We start from the raw sequence: 20364 nt of genomic DNA, 5'->3' as shown, positions 1-20364 counted from the left end.
TGTCTGTTTGCCATTAGAACAATGCACGGATAACATGACAATCGTTTCAGCATTCGTGCGGGAGCAGGAGATGCTTTAAGGAATGCTCTGCTTTGGAGATTTAAATCATGTACTTGTACACGTACATGAGCCCCATTATATTGTGTGCTGTGTTGTAGGATTAGATGTATATTTTGTTTAGCGTTGGGATAGCACAGGCGTGTAATACAGCTTAAAAATCAATTCACAGCTTTGTTCGTCCGCTCAACACACCAGCGCATACATTACTCGAAAGTGATGTACAAACCACAATCATACTCCATACCACGCGAAATAAACCGCATTCACCTCTGTCCCATGTCCAGCACGATCGACTCCGGAAGCCTTGCCTTCGGTCTAGGTATGTCTCCAATATCCTCGCGTCATCATCATTTCCAGACCCATGTCCTTTCCCCGGGGTGCGTGCAGCTTCGCCATCTAGGCCCGGTCGACCGTAACATGCCAGCAGTACACACTCGCAAACGTGGGTATGTGTCTTGTAAGAGATGTGGTATTTACGGACAGGCACATAAATTAGCACACATCGTACCATAAATTCCACGAGACAATTGAGTAAATATTTTAACTTTCCGTGTCGCAGACTTGATCTTCCATTCCCTGCTAAACTCTTGCCGTCTTACTGGTGGTGGGGAGATGGGTTGGTTATTACCGTCATGGTTTTCAGATTTCAGCCACTACACCTACTACAAAACCCCGGAGCACTAGCACTGCATGCCCGGTATGCATGAACGGAGGCAAAATGATCACCCCCACGATTCCCGGCGGCATGGATTAGGGGGTTTGTAGAGTGCTGGAATCAGAGATGGAACCGCACCGGATGCGTAGATGCGTGTGAAGGTCCCACTTACACTTCCGGGGATACACGGGCGAGAGTCACACAGTCTTTGGGTTAAGAACGCACTTGTATCCTCTCAGTTTGCTGGCGTTGGCAACGATTCCTTTTCCTCTTCCACAAGCATGGATTATTGATTGAAGCCAGGAGAAGTGGCATAACATTTACCTTTGGACTTTGGATGCTTTCACGTACCAAAGATCTGTTCAAGGTAGGAAGTGGATCGTCTGTCTTTGTTGAAATTCAATCGTAAAGATACGTGTTTTCTGCCTGAAACTTCTTCATAGCAATTTCTCGTCTCGGAGATGTGATTTCTTATAGCTACATATTTCAATGGCAAATGAACTGCTCCCACCCAGCTCCGTGCGTCAAAGCATCGCACGCTTTAAGCAACTGCGCAAATTTCTCCACCGAGCAGGAAGGAAGCAAGGAGAAAGTTTAGTTGAAAATTTATATTATCCCATCCTTACGCGCTGCTTCGTAACTAGTTTGTTTTGCAAAAACGGTTCAGAAACAATCGGGATGCTGCCTCCCCATACCGCACATACCACGGCTCGGGTGCTATAACCACCATTAAAAAGAACAATTGATGGGATACGTCCGTAAGGTTAGAACACTGGAGTTTGCTTGAAGGTTATGTACATTTTTTGTTGCTGTACAATTCCTAGCACTTCCTGAGAGTACGTGTTTCGAAGAATTATTCCTTTCGCACCTATACCTATTAAGCAGTCTTGGACTTCCTCGTTAAGGGTCTCTGTGACCCTTGTCTATTTGGTAGGGAAAAGTTCATTCTTCCTGTGTTTTGTTTTTTTTTATACGGACTTTTCCCCTATCGTTAAAGGCGCAAAGAACTTTTCCGTCTGGATGCTCGGGAGCCTTACCAACTCAAGACGTTTGCGGTCGTCTGTGTGGGAAGTGCGGAATAATGCAGAGGGCACACACAACGGCACAGTGTGTTGGACCATTCAGATAAAGTTCAACATCTGCTTCTTCCTAGTACTGCGCACTGCGGGGTTGTAGTTTGAGATTCCAGTACCACCGTGTTTCATCCCATGCCGCCCGCGATTTCCACAGCTTCGCAAAAGATAAATGGTCGACAGATTGCAATTTATTTGCTCTGGTGCACTGATTTAAAGTGCGAAGAGAGTGAGTGAGACGCCGCGCACCGCACCAAAGAATAAAAGTCAAAGTAGTGTTGCCCAAGCTTCAATTGCGTGCTTCTGGATCGGGAGGAGAGGATGATTGTGGGCGATTTTCTAAAAAATAGCTCTTTCACCCCCCGCTGCAAGTATCGCCTAGATGGACAGACGACACGAAGACAACCGGATGATACAATGGTAGAAAGTTTATCTTCCCAAAGCAACGGACACATCCCGGCAGAAGTGTCTGCTTTGGTAGGAGAAAATGCAACAAGAAACTGTTCTCCCGATCTGGTGCTACAAAATGAACGCAAAATAATGGAGATGTAGTTTTCTCACTTTTTTACGGGCACGGGGTACCATTACAGAGGTCTGCCTTTTTGCTTTTCTTCTTGAGGCTATTAACATGTCTAACAATGTATGGGAAACGTGCACCGGTGGGAGTAGTGCTTCAAGAAGCTTTTTTGAGTCTGCGAACGTTACGTTTAAATATTGTATTGGTACTGTGGAATTTACCACTAGCAAGATGGATGGTAGTAGCCGATCATTTTGACCCAACAATACATTCAGAAGACTTTTTGCAGTATTGATGACAATTGCTCAAGAATATCTAGAATATCTTCTAGCGCATTCTCAGCGTATATCAAAATTTAGGAATATTTACAGTTGAAGACACAGTTCAATCATTATTCGCACAAACAGCATAGCAGAAAACCCTTTGAACCGACAATAGACATTCTTTTGAAGCTTTGTGGTACTTACCTCACTTTTGCCTTTGGAAACGCAGTTGCGAATGTCCGAGCTGGTCGGGTCCAGCACGATGGTGTCACGCTGCAATGAACAAGAAGAGAAATGCGTTGTTTCAATAAAAGCAGTTCGATTGGCAGTATTTGTTTTTGTTCGTTTTGTGTTCCCTCGGCACACTACGTAATTGCGAATGAGTTTGACGCTATCCAGAAACAGCACTACGGCACACAATCATCTCGGATCAGTATGATGCCCCGGTTCCTTAAACCCTCATAATCCGGTAGCCTAGCATCCATCATCATGGGATAATCTCCAGAGACGGCAAATGAGGTATATCGCGACGGGAGGCAGAGCATGGGGAGGCATTAAAGAACGATGTCATCGCTAATTAACGGCTAACGAAGATGAACTGTTTACCGACAGCAAACAAACAAACAGACTAATAGCAAACGGTCACCTGCTCCTGTTGTGCCCGTCCGTCCGTCCGTCCATCTCGCCGATAGAGTTCAAGTGGAAGGCACAATTATCGTGGATCGAGAAATTGTTTCCCCATGGTTGCGTTTGTGATCTCCCCACGTCTCTTCCGCCATCACACCCACCACCGGTGGGAAGATAATGACAACATCCGGCAAAACCCAAAGGATATGCTTCATTATTTAATCACACCATCGCTGTACGGGAAGTTGCAGCCGGCCGCTTCTTCATTACTCCTGTGGCATATAAAAGACAAGGCCAGTTTAATTGAAGCCACTTGGAAATGCTATTCTAATCAATGGTATCCCCAACTCGTCAATGTTTACCATAATAGCGGGCGGGGTGCCATCACCACCAGCAAATGTCAGATGTGATTGAAGCATTAGAGGGTTCTTATAGCATTTCTTTAGCGCATCGATTACCCATCACAGCCAGGATATTGGCGGTGGCATTTACAGAAAACAAGTTAACGTGTCTGTAATCACCGCAGGTTGCATTTTTATTGAGGCTTCCGTGGTCCTTTTGCTAAGGAATCAAATCACTATCACTAAGCACCAGCTCCTTTTGATCACCAGCAATATCGCCCGGTAGATGTCAGCCACCTTGTACCATCTCACGGCTCTACTCCGCCCAACCACGTCTGCATGCTTCCTGCATAATTGACAGGTAATTTACAATAAATCAAAGAACCTAATTAAATTTTAAAACTCACTCTAGCGTGCACATTCAAGGACCATCATCATCACCGAATCCGAAAAACTTTACGCTCTTGTCCCCCCTATCGTCGCCCAACCGAGCGCGCCTCTTCCTGTGCGACTCGTTAATGTCCGTGCCCTGCTGCCTGGCTGCTACGCTTGGGTGGTGTAGAAAACGGTAAAATTCTTCCTATCCAACATACCTTCTCTGTACGGGAAAAAAGGGTTTGCCCGCTTTGGCGTGGAATGAAAATGGTATTTTAGGAAAATGCCAATCGGAAAATCAAAAACCCGCAACACCCACTCGGGTCGCGCACTCGGGACGGGTGCAGCGCTAGAAATTGGGATGGATATTTTACACAGCCTCACAACTCCTTAGTAAATGTGTGTGTGTGTGAGACAGGGTCTTTTTCGTTGGGTGACATTTTCAAGGCACGTTTTCGCTTCCAGCGTTATGATAAGCGTATTCGGGGTACATCGATATTGCACCAACAATATCGGGGTGGCAAAACGTTGAAAGGATATCTTGCCGGTTTTGCTAATTTGTTCCACATCGGCAGCTTCGGCACGAACGGTAACCGATGATGATAATGAGTTGGTGTAGTTGGATAGTCAGTGTGTGTAAATGTGTTTGTGTGTGTACAGTGTGTTAGTCGAAAACTGGCTGAACGTGATAAATCGGTCTTCTCCGTCTCGTTAGCATGATAGGGGTAAACAAGGGTGTTGGAAGAAGAAAAAAATAATACAAGTTTGCTTTATTAATAGGATGAAATTCGATTTCACAGCGCAGATGGAATATTTAAAACAAGATAGTGAATTGTTGAGCAAGAATTTTGAATACTAAAGCATTTTGTGATTCTTGAGCAGTAGACATATCAACACATGATTCAAATAACATTTTTGAAACGTAATAAACTGACTACAATGTGCTGAAATTAGATTTCTATTCTTAAATCTTCTAGTACTCAAATAAATTGGTTAGTATAAATTGGCTAGTACTCAAATAAAGGACGCCGCAATTATTTCACTTATATACGCGGCGCTCAGTAGAAGATTTACACAACTTAATTACCCAGTATTTTCATGTACAGGGAGTTAGATCTGAATTGTTCTTTCTATTTTTAGGGAATGACACTGCTTAGACAAAGGCTTTAATCCATTTAGCGATGTGTACACCACAACGTTCAAACTTTCTCTACCCCGAACCCCTGCAAGTATGCATCTTGAGCAACGCAACGCCTAAAGTAATGCAATTTGTGTGACAAAATTTTCTCATCACGATGTTCATAATTACTTTATATTCTATAAATTAGATTTTCAATGATGTAATCATAAGAATCACAGGGAAATAAGGTTTTCGTTTAATTATGAGCGGCTTGCTCTCTCTCTTTAGCACAACATTGTTTTCCCAGCGCTATTGTTTATTGCTTGTCAAACCTATTTGTAAGTCAATCGTAACATCACTCAAGTGTATACATCAAATGTCACCGAAAAAGAAACACTGTTAATGTAATGTATTCCTGTTCTACACTCCTCGGGGGAATTTTTCAGCGCCTCCCTCCTACGTAATCGGCTTTCGGTTGGCTAAAGACCATCGCCATTGAAATAGTAATCACCACAACACCCACCCTTCAAGAGCATTTCTATTGTCCATCGAGTAAGCAACATTAAATGAATGTACCCACGTAAAAACAGCAAACCACACTCTCTTTCTCCCACTTAGCACCGGCCGACGATCCAATAGGCCCACCCTCTTGCTGATTTATATTGTAAATTTATTCCAAGTTTACCGCATTGGTCCGTTACCGCTGGGATACTTCGGGCTCTTGTTCTGTCTGGTAGCGATCGAAAAGTAGAGATTTAATTAAAACCTTACACCCTCCCACCCGTACGTATGGCAGAAATGAAAACAACAATTCGATAATTCCCGAATAAAAATACTTTCACTGGGATTCACGCCATTTGTTCGTGGCAACCGGGCCGCCTCGACGCCTGCCCGGGCAAGACTTTCTGGCAAGACGGTGCCACCGACGAATTTCCCTCTCGCTTGCCTTCTGTGGGAAGCAATAGCACATGGCCGTACGCCGTGCCCGCACCCCGCAACACACACACACACACAAAACCGCACACTTTTGCAGCGAGGGAAAAGCAAACGAATACTTTATTAAAAGTTTTTACAAATGCTGACACTAATTAAAATCGTGTTCTTTTCCAGCATGATGCTGCCGATGCTGCTTCACCCGCTGCGGTACATACGAACTGTCGGTAAAGTTCCGAAATGTAAGGAAGTGTTTCTCCCGAGGGCGTTTGGCAGTTTCGTTTGCAGGCGACTTGGGTGGATTTTCCCTGACGCATTTCCCTCTGTTGGCCACATTTGGAGGGTGTACACGGCTTGTGTTGAATATTTATTCGCGATTAGAAATTAGGAATTTTTGTGTTGTACACACGCATCGTTTTACATCTCCACCCCGTCCCATCCCGTCCCGTCCCGTTCCATGCGAAGGGGTGGTTGTAACGAGTGGAAAACATTACTCTTGAGATCAGTTCCGTCCTCCAGCAGGCATAGATGTTTTAACATCGCGCAAACATCGATGGTACGAAGTGGCAGCGGAAGTGTGTTAACGTGAGCCTGCAGGGCAAAAATCATTCAAAAGACCTCCTGATTTTCGACACGGAAACACTTTTCTGTCAGAGTTTATTGCAGCGTTTACATTTGCTGATTTCGAAGGCAAAGGCAACCAATGTTCCAACACTGCTAGACAGGCAAGACAGGTGTGCGTCATTAGAATGAAAGAAGCAAGAAAGTGGCAGACAAAAAAAAACTCGCCCGAAAATACTTCCCATTGACAAATGGGAAAACTCCCGGTGACGATTCTTGCCCTTGGGGTGATTGGTGGGTGAAATTAAATTAGAAACAAATTTCACGCCAACGTGTTTCCCAGCCAGCGCGGTATGTCAGGGCTTTTGACACCTTGGGATGGAATTTTACCCGCCAGCAGCAGCATCACCACCGTCACCGTCGCTGCTGATTTACTAATGATTCCTTTACCTTGTGCCTACCAAATATCGACAGTAAGAGCCTACCCACCGTTCAGCTGCTACACGTTGTGTTTAACATCCCCTTCTGCTTACCATCACCACCCTGGGATCTGGGTCTTATGGGATTATAAATTGAAATCATTAATTAGATGTGATTGTGATTAAGAATCGTTGCAAATTGCAAACTTGTTTACCGTCCCATCTGCGAGGGTCACAACACACTCACGGTTCACACCTCGCTGCCACTCCCGAAAGAAATATGCTTTCTAATTACATACGCATTAATTTCTACCCATGTACGCCTTCTTCCGAGTCGAGGCAGATGGTAGGTTAGTTTAGCGTTTTCCATCGGGCGACAGAGTGGAGGTGGCTAGACACAAAATGTTACCGTTGAGACACATTTTATGCCTACAAGAAAGCTTCCCGTTCCTGTTTGAGACAGCCCGTGCAAGGTGTGCAGAGTAGAGATGATGATGCCTAGCTTTTCTTCCAATGAGTTGCCAGGAAAGTGTTTGATGTTTCTGTAATGTTTTTGTTATTCGGAAAGACTGGGGCTTTTTGTTAAGTGTAATGTTAAGTAATTTAAATGAATACAACACGAATTCCATGCTTGAAGTCATAAATGTACTTAGGAGAATTGAGGATATTAAATGTTTTTTGAAAATTATAAACTTCGTTTGCACATTTTATGATTTTTCATGTTAATATGATTGTACGTAATGGAACATTCTTTCTGACACAAAACAACAATAATAACAGTTGGATATGGAAACGGTAAGGAATACGAAACTGTAAATTAATCAGAAATGTGTTCCAAAATGTGTGTTTTTTTTAAATTTCTTTAGGACATACTCACGCTTAAGCCTTTGTTAAGACGAGCAAATTGCTGGCTGCTGCCAACGAGGAATAAACCGATCAGTTGATCCTATCGGCTTGTAAGGACGCAAGCTTGTAAGCACGCAGCACCATTAACGCGCAGAAAAAAAGGATTCGGTTATTTGTTACGGTTACAACAACAGCCCGAAGAATAGAATTTTCACCTCTGTTCATGTTTGAAGTCCTCCGGGCGCTGTAAATTCACCACCATTACCACCACCACGGGCAAAAGGTTAAAAATCGGTTCACGCGCTTGTACCCACACGTTTCCATACGGCAACCGTTTTGTGTGATCCGTTCCTTGAGGCAAACTTTGCCAAAAACCCGAAGCTTCCAAAATCCTTTCCCCACCGGCATCGGGGGTAAACAATTGGTAAGCGCGAGTGTATCGCGAGTGCGATTTTTTTTTCGTAGAAGCCAGGCTCTTTTTTGGCAAACCCGTGTGTTGACAGTTTAATGAGGGAAATAAAATTTCCACCATTTCTGGCGGCCACCATCTGTTGGGCCGGGGCACCGGTTACTTCCGCCCGGAAAACACAATGAAATAATTAGATAGCAATCAGTGGACCGCGGGAGAGCAAGCGCAAGCGAAAAAGGTGTGAAAATTTGTGGCCGACTGTTTGCAAAACCTTGTGTGCGCCCGGCTGTAGGCGAGCGAAGGAAAAGTTGTGTGGTGTGCGCACGTTTTCCGGGTGAACCCGTTGGCACTTTGCAAAGTTCCTCACTCCTCCTGGTGCGGTTTAGGGCAAGGGTTTGTGCAAGGGGAGGGAAAGACAGAATGGGTTTCCCATTGAGAATCACACCACACCGGCCGAAGTGAAAATGCCTTTCGAGAGACTTCCGGGATGGTGAGTTTGTGTCTAAGAAATCGAAAGAGGTTAGCAAGCACCATTCGAACAAGAAAACGGATAATTTCTTGTCTGCCGACGGGCACGGTGAGTTTTTTGGGAGTCGAAATTTGTCTAAATCATCGTCTCAATAAATACCTCCGGGAGTGGAATAATTAATTACACCCATCAACAGCAGCGCGAACGAGATTGTACGCGATAGGTCTGCTGCTGTCCGATCGCAAGAAGGCGCAAAATGTGAAACTTTATGTGCACGAGTGTGAAAACGTAATCCATTAATCAAAACTCTCAACCGGGCGAGGAGATTTCACCGGCCGAGTAAGTTTATTGAATAGAGCATCAAGAAATGGAAGCAATTGCAGTACAAGAAAATGAAGTAAATCCTCGGCCTTAATCTACAAAAAAGTTCCACTGAATGACACACCTCGGTGAAGTGTGTGGTTGTGGCCTCAGTACAAAACACTTCCAGCGCTAGTGGTACAGTGATCTTTTCCCATGTTTAGCAAAGACATAATCGTTTTTCACGCTGGCAAAGCATATGACAAAGCGGTGGAACTCTAAACCAAAACCTGGTTCGACACGCTGTTAATTTTGCATGGAGGGATTAAACACGAAATTTCTGTGGCAAGTTTGGGACTACGAGAAGCTGTGGCTAACACACCAAGCGAAGTTGACCAACGTTGTTGGTGTACGCTCTCTGAAAGGATAATGGTGCGGGTCCAAATCCTTCCTTTGAGCTATTCAATTGCAATCAAACGTAAAAGCTGGTCTTAAGTTTGCTTAGAGGAGGTGCGATGGAATTTGTTTTCAATGAATTATACAGAGAAAAAGTCCATCAATTGTGTGATGTCAAAACCAGAATTGCGATAGATATATTTTAATGATAGAAATATAAAAATACACATTCAACTAGACGATTTTATGCCAATTCTTACAATACAATTGAAAGCTGAAAATAGCTATATAAACATGATGAACTCCTCAAAATACAAAAATGGCAACATTCTACAATAGGACCGATATGAAATGAATCAACAGATGTAGAATAATGCAAAAATGTTCCTGAAAATTGAGCTTACGCTTGGTTTATTACACATTGCGCATACGTATCAGAACTGTAACATGAGCTGTGTGTATCATTTTTTGCAATTTCCTCAGGGAGAGTTTTTCTCTTGTTGCAAAATTGACTAACAAACCACACACACGCAGTAAAATGTGTGCGGATAGAGCATTTAGATCCGTACGTGGAAGGAGGCAACATTAGAATGTAGCGTAAAAAAACGCGGAATATATGTAAAATCTGTCACTCGCGAATGACGAAACGTGTAGCTACCCCTCCTGCTTTCTCCATACGAAAATCATGGCATATGAAATCCTACTCCTCAGTCAAGCCCCTCGCTGCTAACGAACGACACGATATAGGGGAATGGGCGCAAGAAGTGAGAGTGCAAGCAACACATTCAAATCGTATCATATAATCTATGCCTCGCGCATTATCGCTACTCGTTTATTATACATCATTTTTATTCCGCAATCCATTGCGATATAGGACAGGGAAAAATCCATCGCGACATAGGAAAGGGAAAAAGGGAGCGAGTTGCCTTTGTGCAATTTGACCCGACCTCCGGGTGTAATGCTCGCGAAAAACGTACGCGGCAGCATAGAAAGGAGAAACCAAAACGACACATTCCAACATGTCTTTTCTTGCTTCGCGTTTCGCGTTTAATGGGCTTTTTCCGAGTAGCACCAGCAAACCCCTCCAAAGCACCAATTTTCATCCCTTTCTCGTGTGCGATAGCTTTTTATTTACTTTTCTTCTTGTTTTTGGGCGCTTCCACCAACAAATTGCTTCAAAAAATCACGCTCCACTAAAGCAACGATTCGCCAAGATGTTTTACGACTTACCAAAACTCCCCAAAATGACTTGTGTGTACGTGTGTGCTACTGAGAGAAAAACAATGAAGCGTAGCAAATAAAATCCTGTCCAAATTTATTATCATTATCATGACGATTGTTTCGAAAATAGGCTACAGTGAGCGGCTTCGGATTCGAGGTTAGAAAAGCGTAATCCCAACGCAGCTGTCAAAATTCATTAACCGAGGAGGTTGTAAAAATGATTGTGACTTTAATTTCTGCTCCCATCTCTCGTGCAGCAAAGCAGCATAGAGAAATCGTCCGGAATGTGAAGGGGGCGAAGGTTTATCAAAGCACATGATTCACATGAGCCATGAACTGTTTGGCTTTCGGTCATATGAACTCCACCTTACAGCATATTCCCAATCCTGCCCGTGCCTCTGATGAACGGTGGAACGCAATCAGTTATTATGAACTGTCAGGAAGAAATCAGCATAAATTATTATTTACATGCTTTCTCTCCCGCAAATGGTCTGTTGGATGGTTGGGAAAGGAAAATTATTGAATTAAACCGGTTCTCCGTAAAACTCGAACCGTTCCCGTTACTCGTGACTGCATACGGGTGGGGATGGCTTTCGGCGTGCGGTGGATTTATGTGTGCAAATATTTGCTAAACTGGTGTACTTGATGAGTGGGACGCAACTGTCGTTAGAACTCTCTTCATCCCTCTCCCTCTATCTCTCGCTGTTGCTTTTCTGGGATGAAACATATTTTACCGATTTCAACCCCCCCTGTGTTTGGGTGTTCCGAGTGCGTGGGTTATATTTTATGGCGCTGGAGAGGGTTGCAATTATGCATAGATAATTAACACATCTGAGAGCACCCGCTCCGCTGTGAAGGAAGGTGAGCAAAGAGGGTTCGGGTGAAAGAGCCTTCGGTTCCACTTGCTGAGCAGAATGGGAAAACTGACTTCCATCGTATATTATGCATCAGCAATCAAGCATTTCATTTGCATTCGTCCTGTGCCCGCCCGGGGAGCGTTGGATGGATTGACATTTGGATTTAATACACACCGACCGCCGCGTCACCCCCAGCTGGGTTCTCTCGCCACTGACCGGGAGGGGAAAACAAAGACGAGGAAAAACAACATTTAGCCAGCAGGATAACGAATCAACCTTTTTGATGGTATTGATTGAGAGAGCTTTGAGAGAGCCACCCCGTCCAGGTGCCGTTGTGAAGCTTTCGAAGCTTGCTCGAAACGATGCGTGCTGCAACTATTGGTGGGAGGAGGGAAGCAGCAGCATTTCTGTACCGTGGTGTGTGCTGTGTGTCTTTTGATATGCAAATTTTCTGCACACAATGTGCTTTTGTTTGCGTATGGAAATGATTTAATGTGCTTCCGAATCGTTATCGATTTTGTTGCCGACGGCTTAAGCGGCTTAGAGATTTATGCAGATTGTGTTCTTTCAGTGGTGGTAATATTTTTGCTTTATGAATGTGACATCAATTGTTGTTAATGAAGTAAAGCTCTAATTGGGATTGTTTTATTGGCTGAATATGGCGTTTTTATTTGATGCATTAATACGATATTCATCAAACTATTAAGAAACATGCTTTGCGGCACATTGGCAGCAGAAAAACTCAAAAAAAAAATAGAAGTTCTATCCCTGTTTGATTATCCTTCGTTGATATCATTAATTCAAAAAGACAAAAACAAAACATGGAAATACACTTCCATACAAAATGTGCCCTGAATCTGCATACATGAACACGTTCTTTTACCGAGAGATTTACAAGCAAACTTCCCAAAAAGGTACAAAAAACCCTTCCCGAGTTTCAAGAACATACGCAGATACAAAAGCAAACACACAGAACCAAAAAAAACCTTTTTCTAACCCATGGTGACACTTATAATTTTGGAAAACAGCCTGAAAAAAAAAAAGATACAACCTTTTTCAAAAGAGCCACGCGGAAAGAGATTGCGATGCGAAACGTGCAAAACTCGACGAAAGCCGTCCTATTTTAGTCGAGAATCACTCGACCTACTCAGACGTCCTTCAAACCAGTGCTCTGGATCCGTGTTTCTCTGCTACCCATTTGCCTGGTCGTGTTGGGCAGGCTGTTAGTAGTTAGCGGTTGCTTCCTTTCAACACAAAACACTTTCACTCATCCTCGCCGTCTTCATGGATGTGATGGTTGTCTGGATGTGTGTGTGTGTGTGGTTTTTGTTGTTATTTTGTGTGTCCACACATTGCTACACCGTTGTATGAGGCGTTGTGTGTCCATCCTTTACAAATCGCTTTTTTCAGCATCAAGAACGGTTATAAAAGAAGACATAAAGGAGGCTACCTGATAAAGACTGACAGCAGTGTGTGTTACTCAATGGCTCATCAATGTCAACTCAACATAGCTGGTTCTACAGCCGGGCAGCGTTGCGTCGAGAGTAGGGGGAAAAAGCCGTTCAAGAAACGTCAATACATTGATTTTTTTTTGTGAAATTGAGACGTCTGAGATAAATGGATTCTAGTTTAAGACATAAAACCACGGTGTATAAAACAGTACATTAATTTAAACTGATACGCTAAGAATAGATGTTGTAACACGCATCATAGGGAATATGCAGGGCGTTTTGCCGTCTTCTTGTCGGACATATAACGATAACATATATGACATATAACGATAGCGATGATTACTGCGGACACAATTTAGATCTAAATTTAAAATTTGGGGGTTTAAATAAAATAAATAATTAACAAAAATGTTCATAACATGCCATAATACGTCACATAAGCACAAAGGACATTCATTCAATCTGTTGTTGAATTAATTTATCCGAAGAGAACACGTGGTCAACAAAGAAACCCAAAAACGTGGAAATCATATTAAATAATCCTCATTCCCTGGCACAAAAACGCCACAAAACATACTTTTAAAAATGATTTCACTTTACACCAATAGGTATGGTTATCGCTGTCCACATAGACCCACAAACACACACACACACACACACACTTTAAAAGCTATCGCTTTAACGCACCGTACTTGCATAATTAAAGATACGATAAAAACCAGGAAACCTAATAGATGAAGAGTTTGCCTTGATGCGGTAAATCACAAAAAAGTAATATTAATAAAAAAGTACTACACCCAGCGCAAAGAAATCTCAAAGGGAAACAAAGGCTAATTGGTAGCGTTAGCCAAAAAACTCGCAACCTTTCCAACAAAACGGAAAGGGGAATCATCCAACGCCGGGATAAGCTGCAAATTTTTGGAGCAAATAAACACGCGTACGAGATGCAAAGCTGTGGTGAAGATCTAGTTGTGTGGGTTTTCGGAAGAATAAAGGGTAAAAACGGGATACCTGACCAAAAAAAAAACAACCCCTAACGCTCCCCACCATCCTTTCATTCCCTAGATAAAAAGGGGTTCGTGAAAGCTGAAAATTTTTCCGCTAAATTTATTATCCTTCACTCGCGAGATTTGGCTCCAAACTGGAGTTTTTTGTGTGTGTTTCTCTGTGCTGTTACCAGCATACCATATTTGCAGTAACTTCCTCTTCCTGTATGTGTGTGGTAAAGGGAGTTTTATGCTCAATTGTTAGTCCAGTCTGGTAGCCACTGGACCACCACCACCCACGATAAGTTGGAAAATGGTTTACACTAGTCCGTTGGGAGGGTGTTTTTTCTGGGGGATGTTGGATTTACCGCGTCGATATATGGCCAGCAACCAGCCTGCCAGTGTGGGGGATGTGGCATACACTCACTCTATCACTTCCAGAGTATGTGTCCGTGTGGAGTTCCGCCGCGGACAGATGAAGCATATCGTTGGGGATTGCAAATTAGTCGAAATGGGAAAATGTTTCCTGCTTTTTTTATGCATTTCGGCTGTAAGTGTAGAGAGCAAACCGGTGTACTGCATCGAACAGGGGAATCGGATAATTGTGAATTATACGCTACGTCCATATCCACGCGAAATTGATTTATGATGTTTGGCATAGCTGCGAAATTTGTTTTATCTGTAATAGTTTTTTTTGATTATTAGTGTTGAGTAATGTTGAGTTCGAAGAATTGTGCAAAAAAACACGGGATTTATCTGAATAATTGAGCAGATTGAGTGGAAATAGTGTGAGCGTCAATGCTGAAATGAGTAGCTTTGTTCATTTTTCCCGCTCTTGTTTAATAAAAAAATAAAAACAGATTTATGAATTTCAATAGTTAAACAATGATGTTTCATTTCCATGCGGCAGACTTAACCAATATGACGCTTAACTCTCTAGTACTTGCTGTTGCTGGCAACATTTCATAAAAAATGACGAAACAAACACTGCAGACAGCGTGCGTGAGCTAACCTCACCAACATAATTTGCATTTGATTAACGTTCGTTTGACTTTCATCCTGAAAGCGCGCACAAAACGAGGCAAAAAAAACCTCACCATCCGTGCGGACTAACAAGCTAACCGCTCAGCCGTCAACAAGCTGAAGCCATCTTCATCTCCAGTCCATTGAATTCGTAAGAGCTCACTCAGTCAAAATTAATAGCTAAACGGCTGCATCCTGTTCGCATACCAGGCCCTACTGGGTACACTGGAGAAGATGGTGGCGAAAAGGATGAGCGTTAGCATGAGCACTATTTAGGATAGCAAAAGCTCTCCCTTGATCCTGCAGGGTATGGGAGTGGATGGAGAAAGCAGCGAACAAAAAAAGACGCCAGCAACACACCAACACTAGTTGCTTTGCGAATAAACAAATCACCTTCATCAAAGGCGAAAAAGGATAACGATGGTGTATCACGCCTTCCCAAGTTTGGCTTCCGGAAAAGGATCACCGCCACCACCATCACTACCGGCAGCAGTGCCCGTCGGTTGACGGGTGGGATGGCAAAAACATCCTCGACAAGATTCAACTCCATCTCCCCTCCCTGCACAGGATTTTCCCGTCATGGGCACCTTTTCGCTTTATTGTACACGATTTTGAAGATCATCCCCGCGGCGAGGATATCCTACGATGTATTGTGGATGCTGCAGTCCTTCCACCCGTGGCTGACCATTTTGAAGACCACACCATCTTCCCCTTGACTCACCACCCCCCCTGAACGCAACAATGGCTTATAATCTTATCGTATTCGGTGCCGTTGTAAAAAAAAAGTGGAAGAAAAAGCGCAGCGGTAAGGATTTCCGGTGAGCTTTGCAAAAATATTCTCCCCTAAGTTGTGTGCGGGAACGGGACGACCGTGAGCCACGTCAAGATGATTCGCAGAAGATCTTTAGAGCAAAGCTGTTCTCTCTGACCGGTGGTTCGCATTGGAAGGGTAGCAAACAAAAAAGGCCTCCTGAACCCCCCTCCCCCTATCCTATCCAGACGTCCGAGAACGGTAAAACATTTCCTACAAGATCCTCCCGTTTTGCTTCGCCTTCTTGTCCAGTCCTGTCGTGTTTCTTCTGCACGTCGCCCACAGCAACCGAACCGGAAAGGTGCAAAAGAAAAGCTTCAACAGTTTCTTATTATTGGGTCGGTAGCGTGAAAAGCGTGAACCGATCCGTCGTCTTCGCTCAAGGCCAGAATGCTGCTGCTGCTGCTGCCCCGAGGGAACGGGGCAAACGGAACGGACAGTTCCGGCGGCTCTCGGGGTTAGCTCCTTTCCGGTACACCTTTTTTCCATTCATCTTATCGGGCGCGGGAGCAATGGAAGAAAATGTTGCAGATCCCGACGACGATAGAGCCGTAGCAATTGCAACGGCAAAGGAAAAAGATGTTTCCCTGTGGATTTCACTTCCTTCCGGTAACAATCGCCGTGGTGGTCGTTGGGGTACAAGGTAGCACGTTTTCTAAAGCACGTCTAGGTAGGTGCTTCTTTCTTCGGCCTGAGGAGTAATTTCAAAACAAGAAAGAAATGATGCACAACCCAAGGTGCCTTTCCGCTTGCCAACCGTAAGCGAACGAATTGCTGCTATAAGAAGACAGCACAAGCATGATTATCGTCCCTGAGGCCGTTTGTGCAGGCGCTGGTCAGCTACAGCAGCAGCTGAAGCTGTTAGCAGAACTGCCGTTGTGTTGTCGGGAAGGTGTTTCGTACAGTTTCGCATCCGGTTGGAGTACGGACTGGGGCATGATTCAACCGCAAACAAGTCTGGAAGCTGATGCAAGGATAACGCGCAGCACAGCACGGACCCGTGACAGTGGAAGGTGCACTAAAGATGCTTCTCTCGTACACTGACGGTAAACGTATAATGCCGGTTGAAACCAGCTGGACGTGGGAGAAAAACGCATACAAAAGCATGAAAGTGCATCGGTGCTTAAGTCCTCGCTCGACGCCTCCCGGGGATCAACGGCGGGAGGGTTAGCTTTTGAACACGGTGGCTGCAAAGACGAGACTGTTCATGATCTGGAGGATGTTTTCATCCAAACCTCAACCGCGCTCGTGGTGTAAGTGTCATGATCTGTTACAGTTGAAACGGCGCGCGGTGCATATCGATGACTTTGTTATTTATCTTCACGGTTAGGATCAACAGGAAAGCATTTGGCAGCCAAAGGTTGATTGTTGTTGATGTAAAGGTGATTTCAGACCGGGAACAGAAGAGCTTTTAAAGCCTGTTTGAAGCAAAATCAGCGATTTGTGGAGCTTATTGGTGTCAACGAGAGCACATAATTTGACAACGTTTCCGTGTTTTATTTTAAAGCATAAGATTACAGCGACTTAGCACAACATGCACACGACGTTGCGCGTAAAAATACACAACAAGGAGCTCAAGATCCACAGACACACAAAAAAAGAGAAGAAATATGCCATTAAACCTTGTCCGTCAGCATCATTTCGGTGGCGTGTGTCTAGAATGGCAGGCTAGAAACTTCTCCACAGCATCTTAACCCACGCCACTTCCCAACCACCATTCTGGCTCTGCTCGTGATGCCGAGAATGTCTCCCCGAAAAAAAAAATAAGCAACGAAATTGCTCTCTTAATACGTTCAACCTGCTGCGCTCGGTGCGCTTGTTTGCCAAATTAGGCGAAATTCCCAAACCAACCCTTTTAAGCTGCGCTTTACTGCGCCGCTCTCGTCCAATGTTTCGTAAAAGACAACATTGAAGGCACGGGAATCTGGCGGATTAAAAAAAACACGAAAAGACAGGAAGGAGCAAGACATTGCGCGTCTGAGGTCTGAAGCATGACGAGTGGATTACAAACTGCTTATTGCGTCGTTAGCATGGAAAGCGAAAATGTCAAACGCACCACCACCACCAAATACACCAGGCCAGCGGCGTGTGGCCTGTTCCGGGCAGCAGCACACTTGAGGACACGTGCAATCAGGATATAATCTCTCCCAGCAGAGGCTGGGCCGCCAGAACGATCATACACAGGCGATGACGAGCGCCGGCATAATGGGTGAAGTGGATAAATAAAACATAAGAGAGCAACAAACACACACACAAACATAGAATTCGTGGTGAAATGGAAGGATAACATGAAGGAAAAGAGGGTAGTTTAATAAAAACGAAGTACGAACAGACGCAGGAATTTCCATTGGTGCAAACAAGGGTCACTGAAATGTGTTTGATGGAATGTCTTGTTGAAGACGACATTGTGATGGTAGTTAGATGAGATAGACACCTTATACGAAGCGTCGCGATGAAGATGAAGTCATTTAGGCACGGTTGAGATGCACCTTAAAGGTAAGATGAAGTTTATCACTACTGTTGGAAGGTTACTTCCATGCGAGTTGCTATATTGCTAAGTGCTTTGTATAAGAGGATGTCGTTATTTTGGTGTAACGGAAAAGCAACATAAAACGTATCCTTACTTCCTTATCGAATCATAATTGATGACGTAGCTTGTAAACATCAATCAAAATGTATTTAATGTTCGAAACATAGACTAGCATACACGATGAAATGTATTGATAACGCGGCTTACTAATTTAACACGTCTCATATGGTAGGAATTTAAATGCTAGTACATTAATTGCTCACAACGAAGCAAATCACAACTACTGTACACTGCCTGCTGCTACTGCTCTTGTCTTCCGACGACGTAATAAGCTCCGACACAGCGCACAAAAGAGCAGAAAATGTACGCAGATTTAATTAAGACATTAAATACTGAACTCTCTTTGGTCTGCTCTGCATGGAGCACTGTTTAACAGCACACGCTCTGGTAGAGCTTCTTGCAGGGGGGAGGGACCGTTAAATTTTCCGTCCTCCTAACGGGGTTCGGTGCCGGTTGAGATGCACTTAAAATAATTCCATCGGACACTGGGACATCAGTGGAGCTCATACGCAATGCTGACGGGAAATTATTGCCACACTCTCGTCAGCCTTTGCTGCCGGAATGTTAAATTTTGCTCGCAGTGGCTACTGGGAGGTCTAATTTTGGAAACACCAGACATACGGCGCACACAATATGGTTTAGGAGATCCATTAACACAGGGTTTGAGGTGCAAAAAAGGACTCTACACACAGTAGAAACTAAAACAGAATAACAGAGCATAATGTTGGAAATTGCATTAAAAGTTTACGGCCCGAGAGTAGGTAAAACGGGTGCACGAGCATACGACCTGATGTGATGATGAAGATGATGATGATTGCATTTGCCGAGTTTAGGCAAGCCGTTGGCTTTATGTTACGTCATATATAAATCCCGGTTGACTTACCTATAATGAAAAGAAGAAAAAAAATACAATTAAAATTACTATACAAGCTGTTCTAACGTATGTTTCATGTGTATAATATGTAATTTAATTTAAAAGAGAGCTAGCAATCAATATCAAAACAGAGTTCATTTTCCTATACACACACACATACACACACAATGTAAACCTACATAGTTCCCCACAAAGACAAAACATTCCTGTCAAACCTTATTAAACTCGTCATACGAAGTCCTTGTTTCCCCGTTTCCCAGTGTGTATTGCTTTTCGCTTTCGCTCAAATTAAAGCCGCCCGACAACGGCGGTAGCACCCAACGACCACGACGTAACGTTTTCATGTCAAATTTCATTAAATTCATTCCGGCCGCATCCCAACCCGACACCCCTCTTGCGTTTGCCGGTCTATTAAGCGCGCGCGCACACACATTCCTTGTCTCAATTTGATGTTTCCCTGTTTGATTTCGATTTCACTTCAAACCGGCTGTTGGGTGCAACCGGTTTTTAATGTTTCCCCTAGGAAACAGAGACCGAGGAAGAAACACGACAAGCAAACATTGTTTCTTCGTCCTTTGCCCTTTACCGCGCAGTAAGCGCGCGGTGGAAGTACGAAGCAGAGGGTGCGCGCCTTGTGCAGCCACACGAACGGACGGAGGGGACACAAACACACACACACACAGTCGCTATCGCGTATATATCGTTTGTAATTCCTCAAACGAAGGGATGAAAGGAACAGTGCCTTTGCTAACGGCAACCTACGGACGCATTTATCTTTTGCCTGTACACATCATTCCCCGCCGATTAGAAAGCTAGAATGCGAATGCGTTAACGCGAAAACCCCTCCTCTAGGATGGCGGGAAGACCTCGCCAACCTAATCAACCCTTGAACGAAGCACACATCGCTCGTTCACTGCTTGAAGTATTCGCTTCACGTACTGTGCCGCTGCTGTTGCGTGCCTGTCGTTTGATAGCATTAATTTTAATACATGTCGTACTTTTACGGCGCACATTTTTCAAGGTCTTTGCCCTCTTTTTGGGAATGGGTGAGTGTGGCAGCGCGAGGCACTACCGTAAACAAACAGGAGGGTTCGGTTTTATTAAAAACTACAAATGGAATCTGTGTTTTTCATGCTGGAAGGGCTACAATTGGAAGATTCCGAAAAAAATGCTTCTCAAAAAAATAT

At 44.0% G+C, this 20364-nt stretch overlaps 1 protein-coding gene across 6 annotated transcripts in view; it reads right to left on the bottom strand.

Annotated features, from left to right (window-relative positions):
- The window catches only part of LOC120908426 (semaphorin-2A-like), a 292853-nt gene that overhangs the window by 66277 nt on the left and 206212 nt on the right, over nucleotides 1–20364 (bottom strand). For all 6 annotated transcript variants that reach the window (XM_040319401.1, XM_040319398.1, XM_040319397.1 and 3 more), the window contains one exon: nucleotides 2773–2841. In XM_040319401.1, coding sequence (XP_040175335.1) covers nucleotides 2773–2841 — 69 coding nt within the window. The remainder of the gene's footprint in view (nucleotides 1–2772; nucleotides 2842–20364) is intronic.

This window comes from Anopheles arabiensis, chromosome 2 (genome assembly GCF_016920715.1).
Source record: "Anopheles arabiensis isolate DONGOLA chromosome 2, AaraD3, whole genome shotgun sequence".
Classification (NCBI taxonomy): Eukaryota; Metazoa; Arthropoda; class Insecta; order Diptera; family Culicidae; genus Anopheles; species Anopheles arabiensis.
The sequence above is the reverse complement of the archived record's forward strand: the minus strand, read 5'-3'. Positions and strand labels throughout refer to the sequence as shown.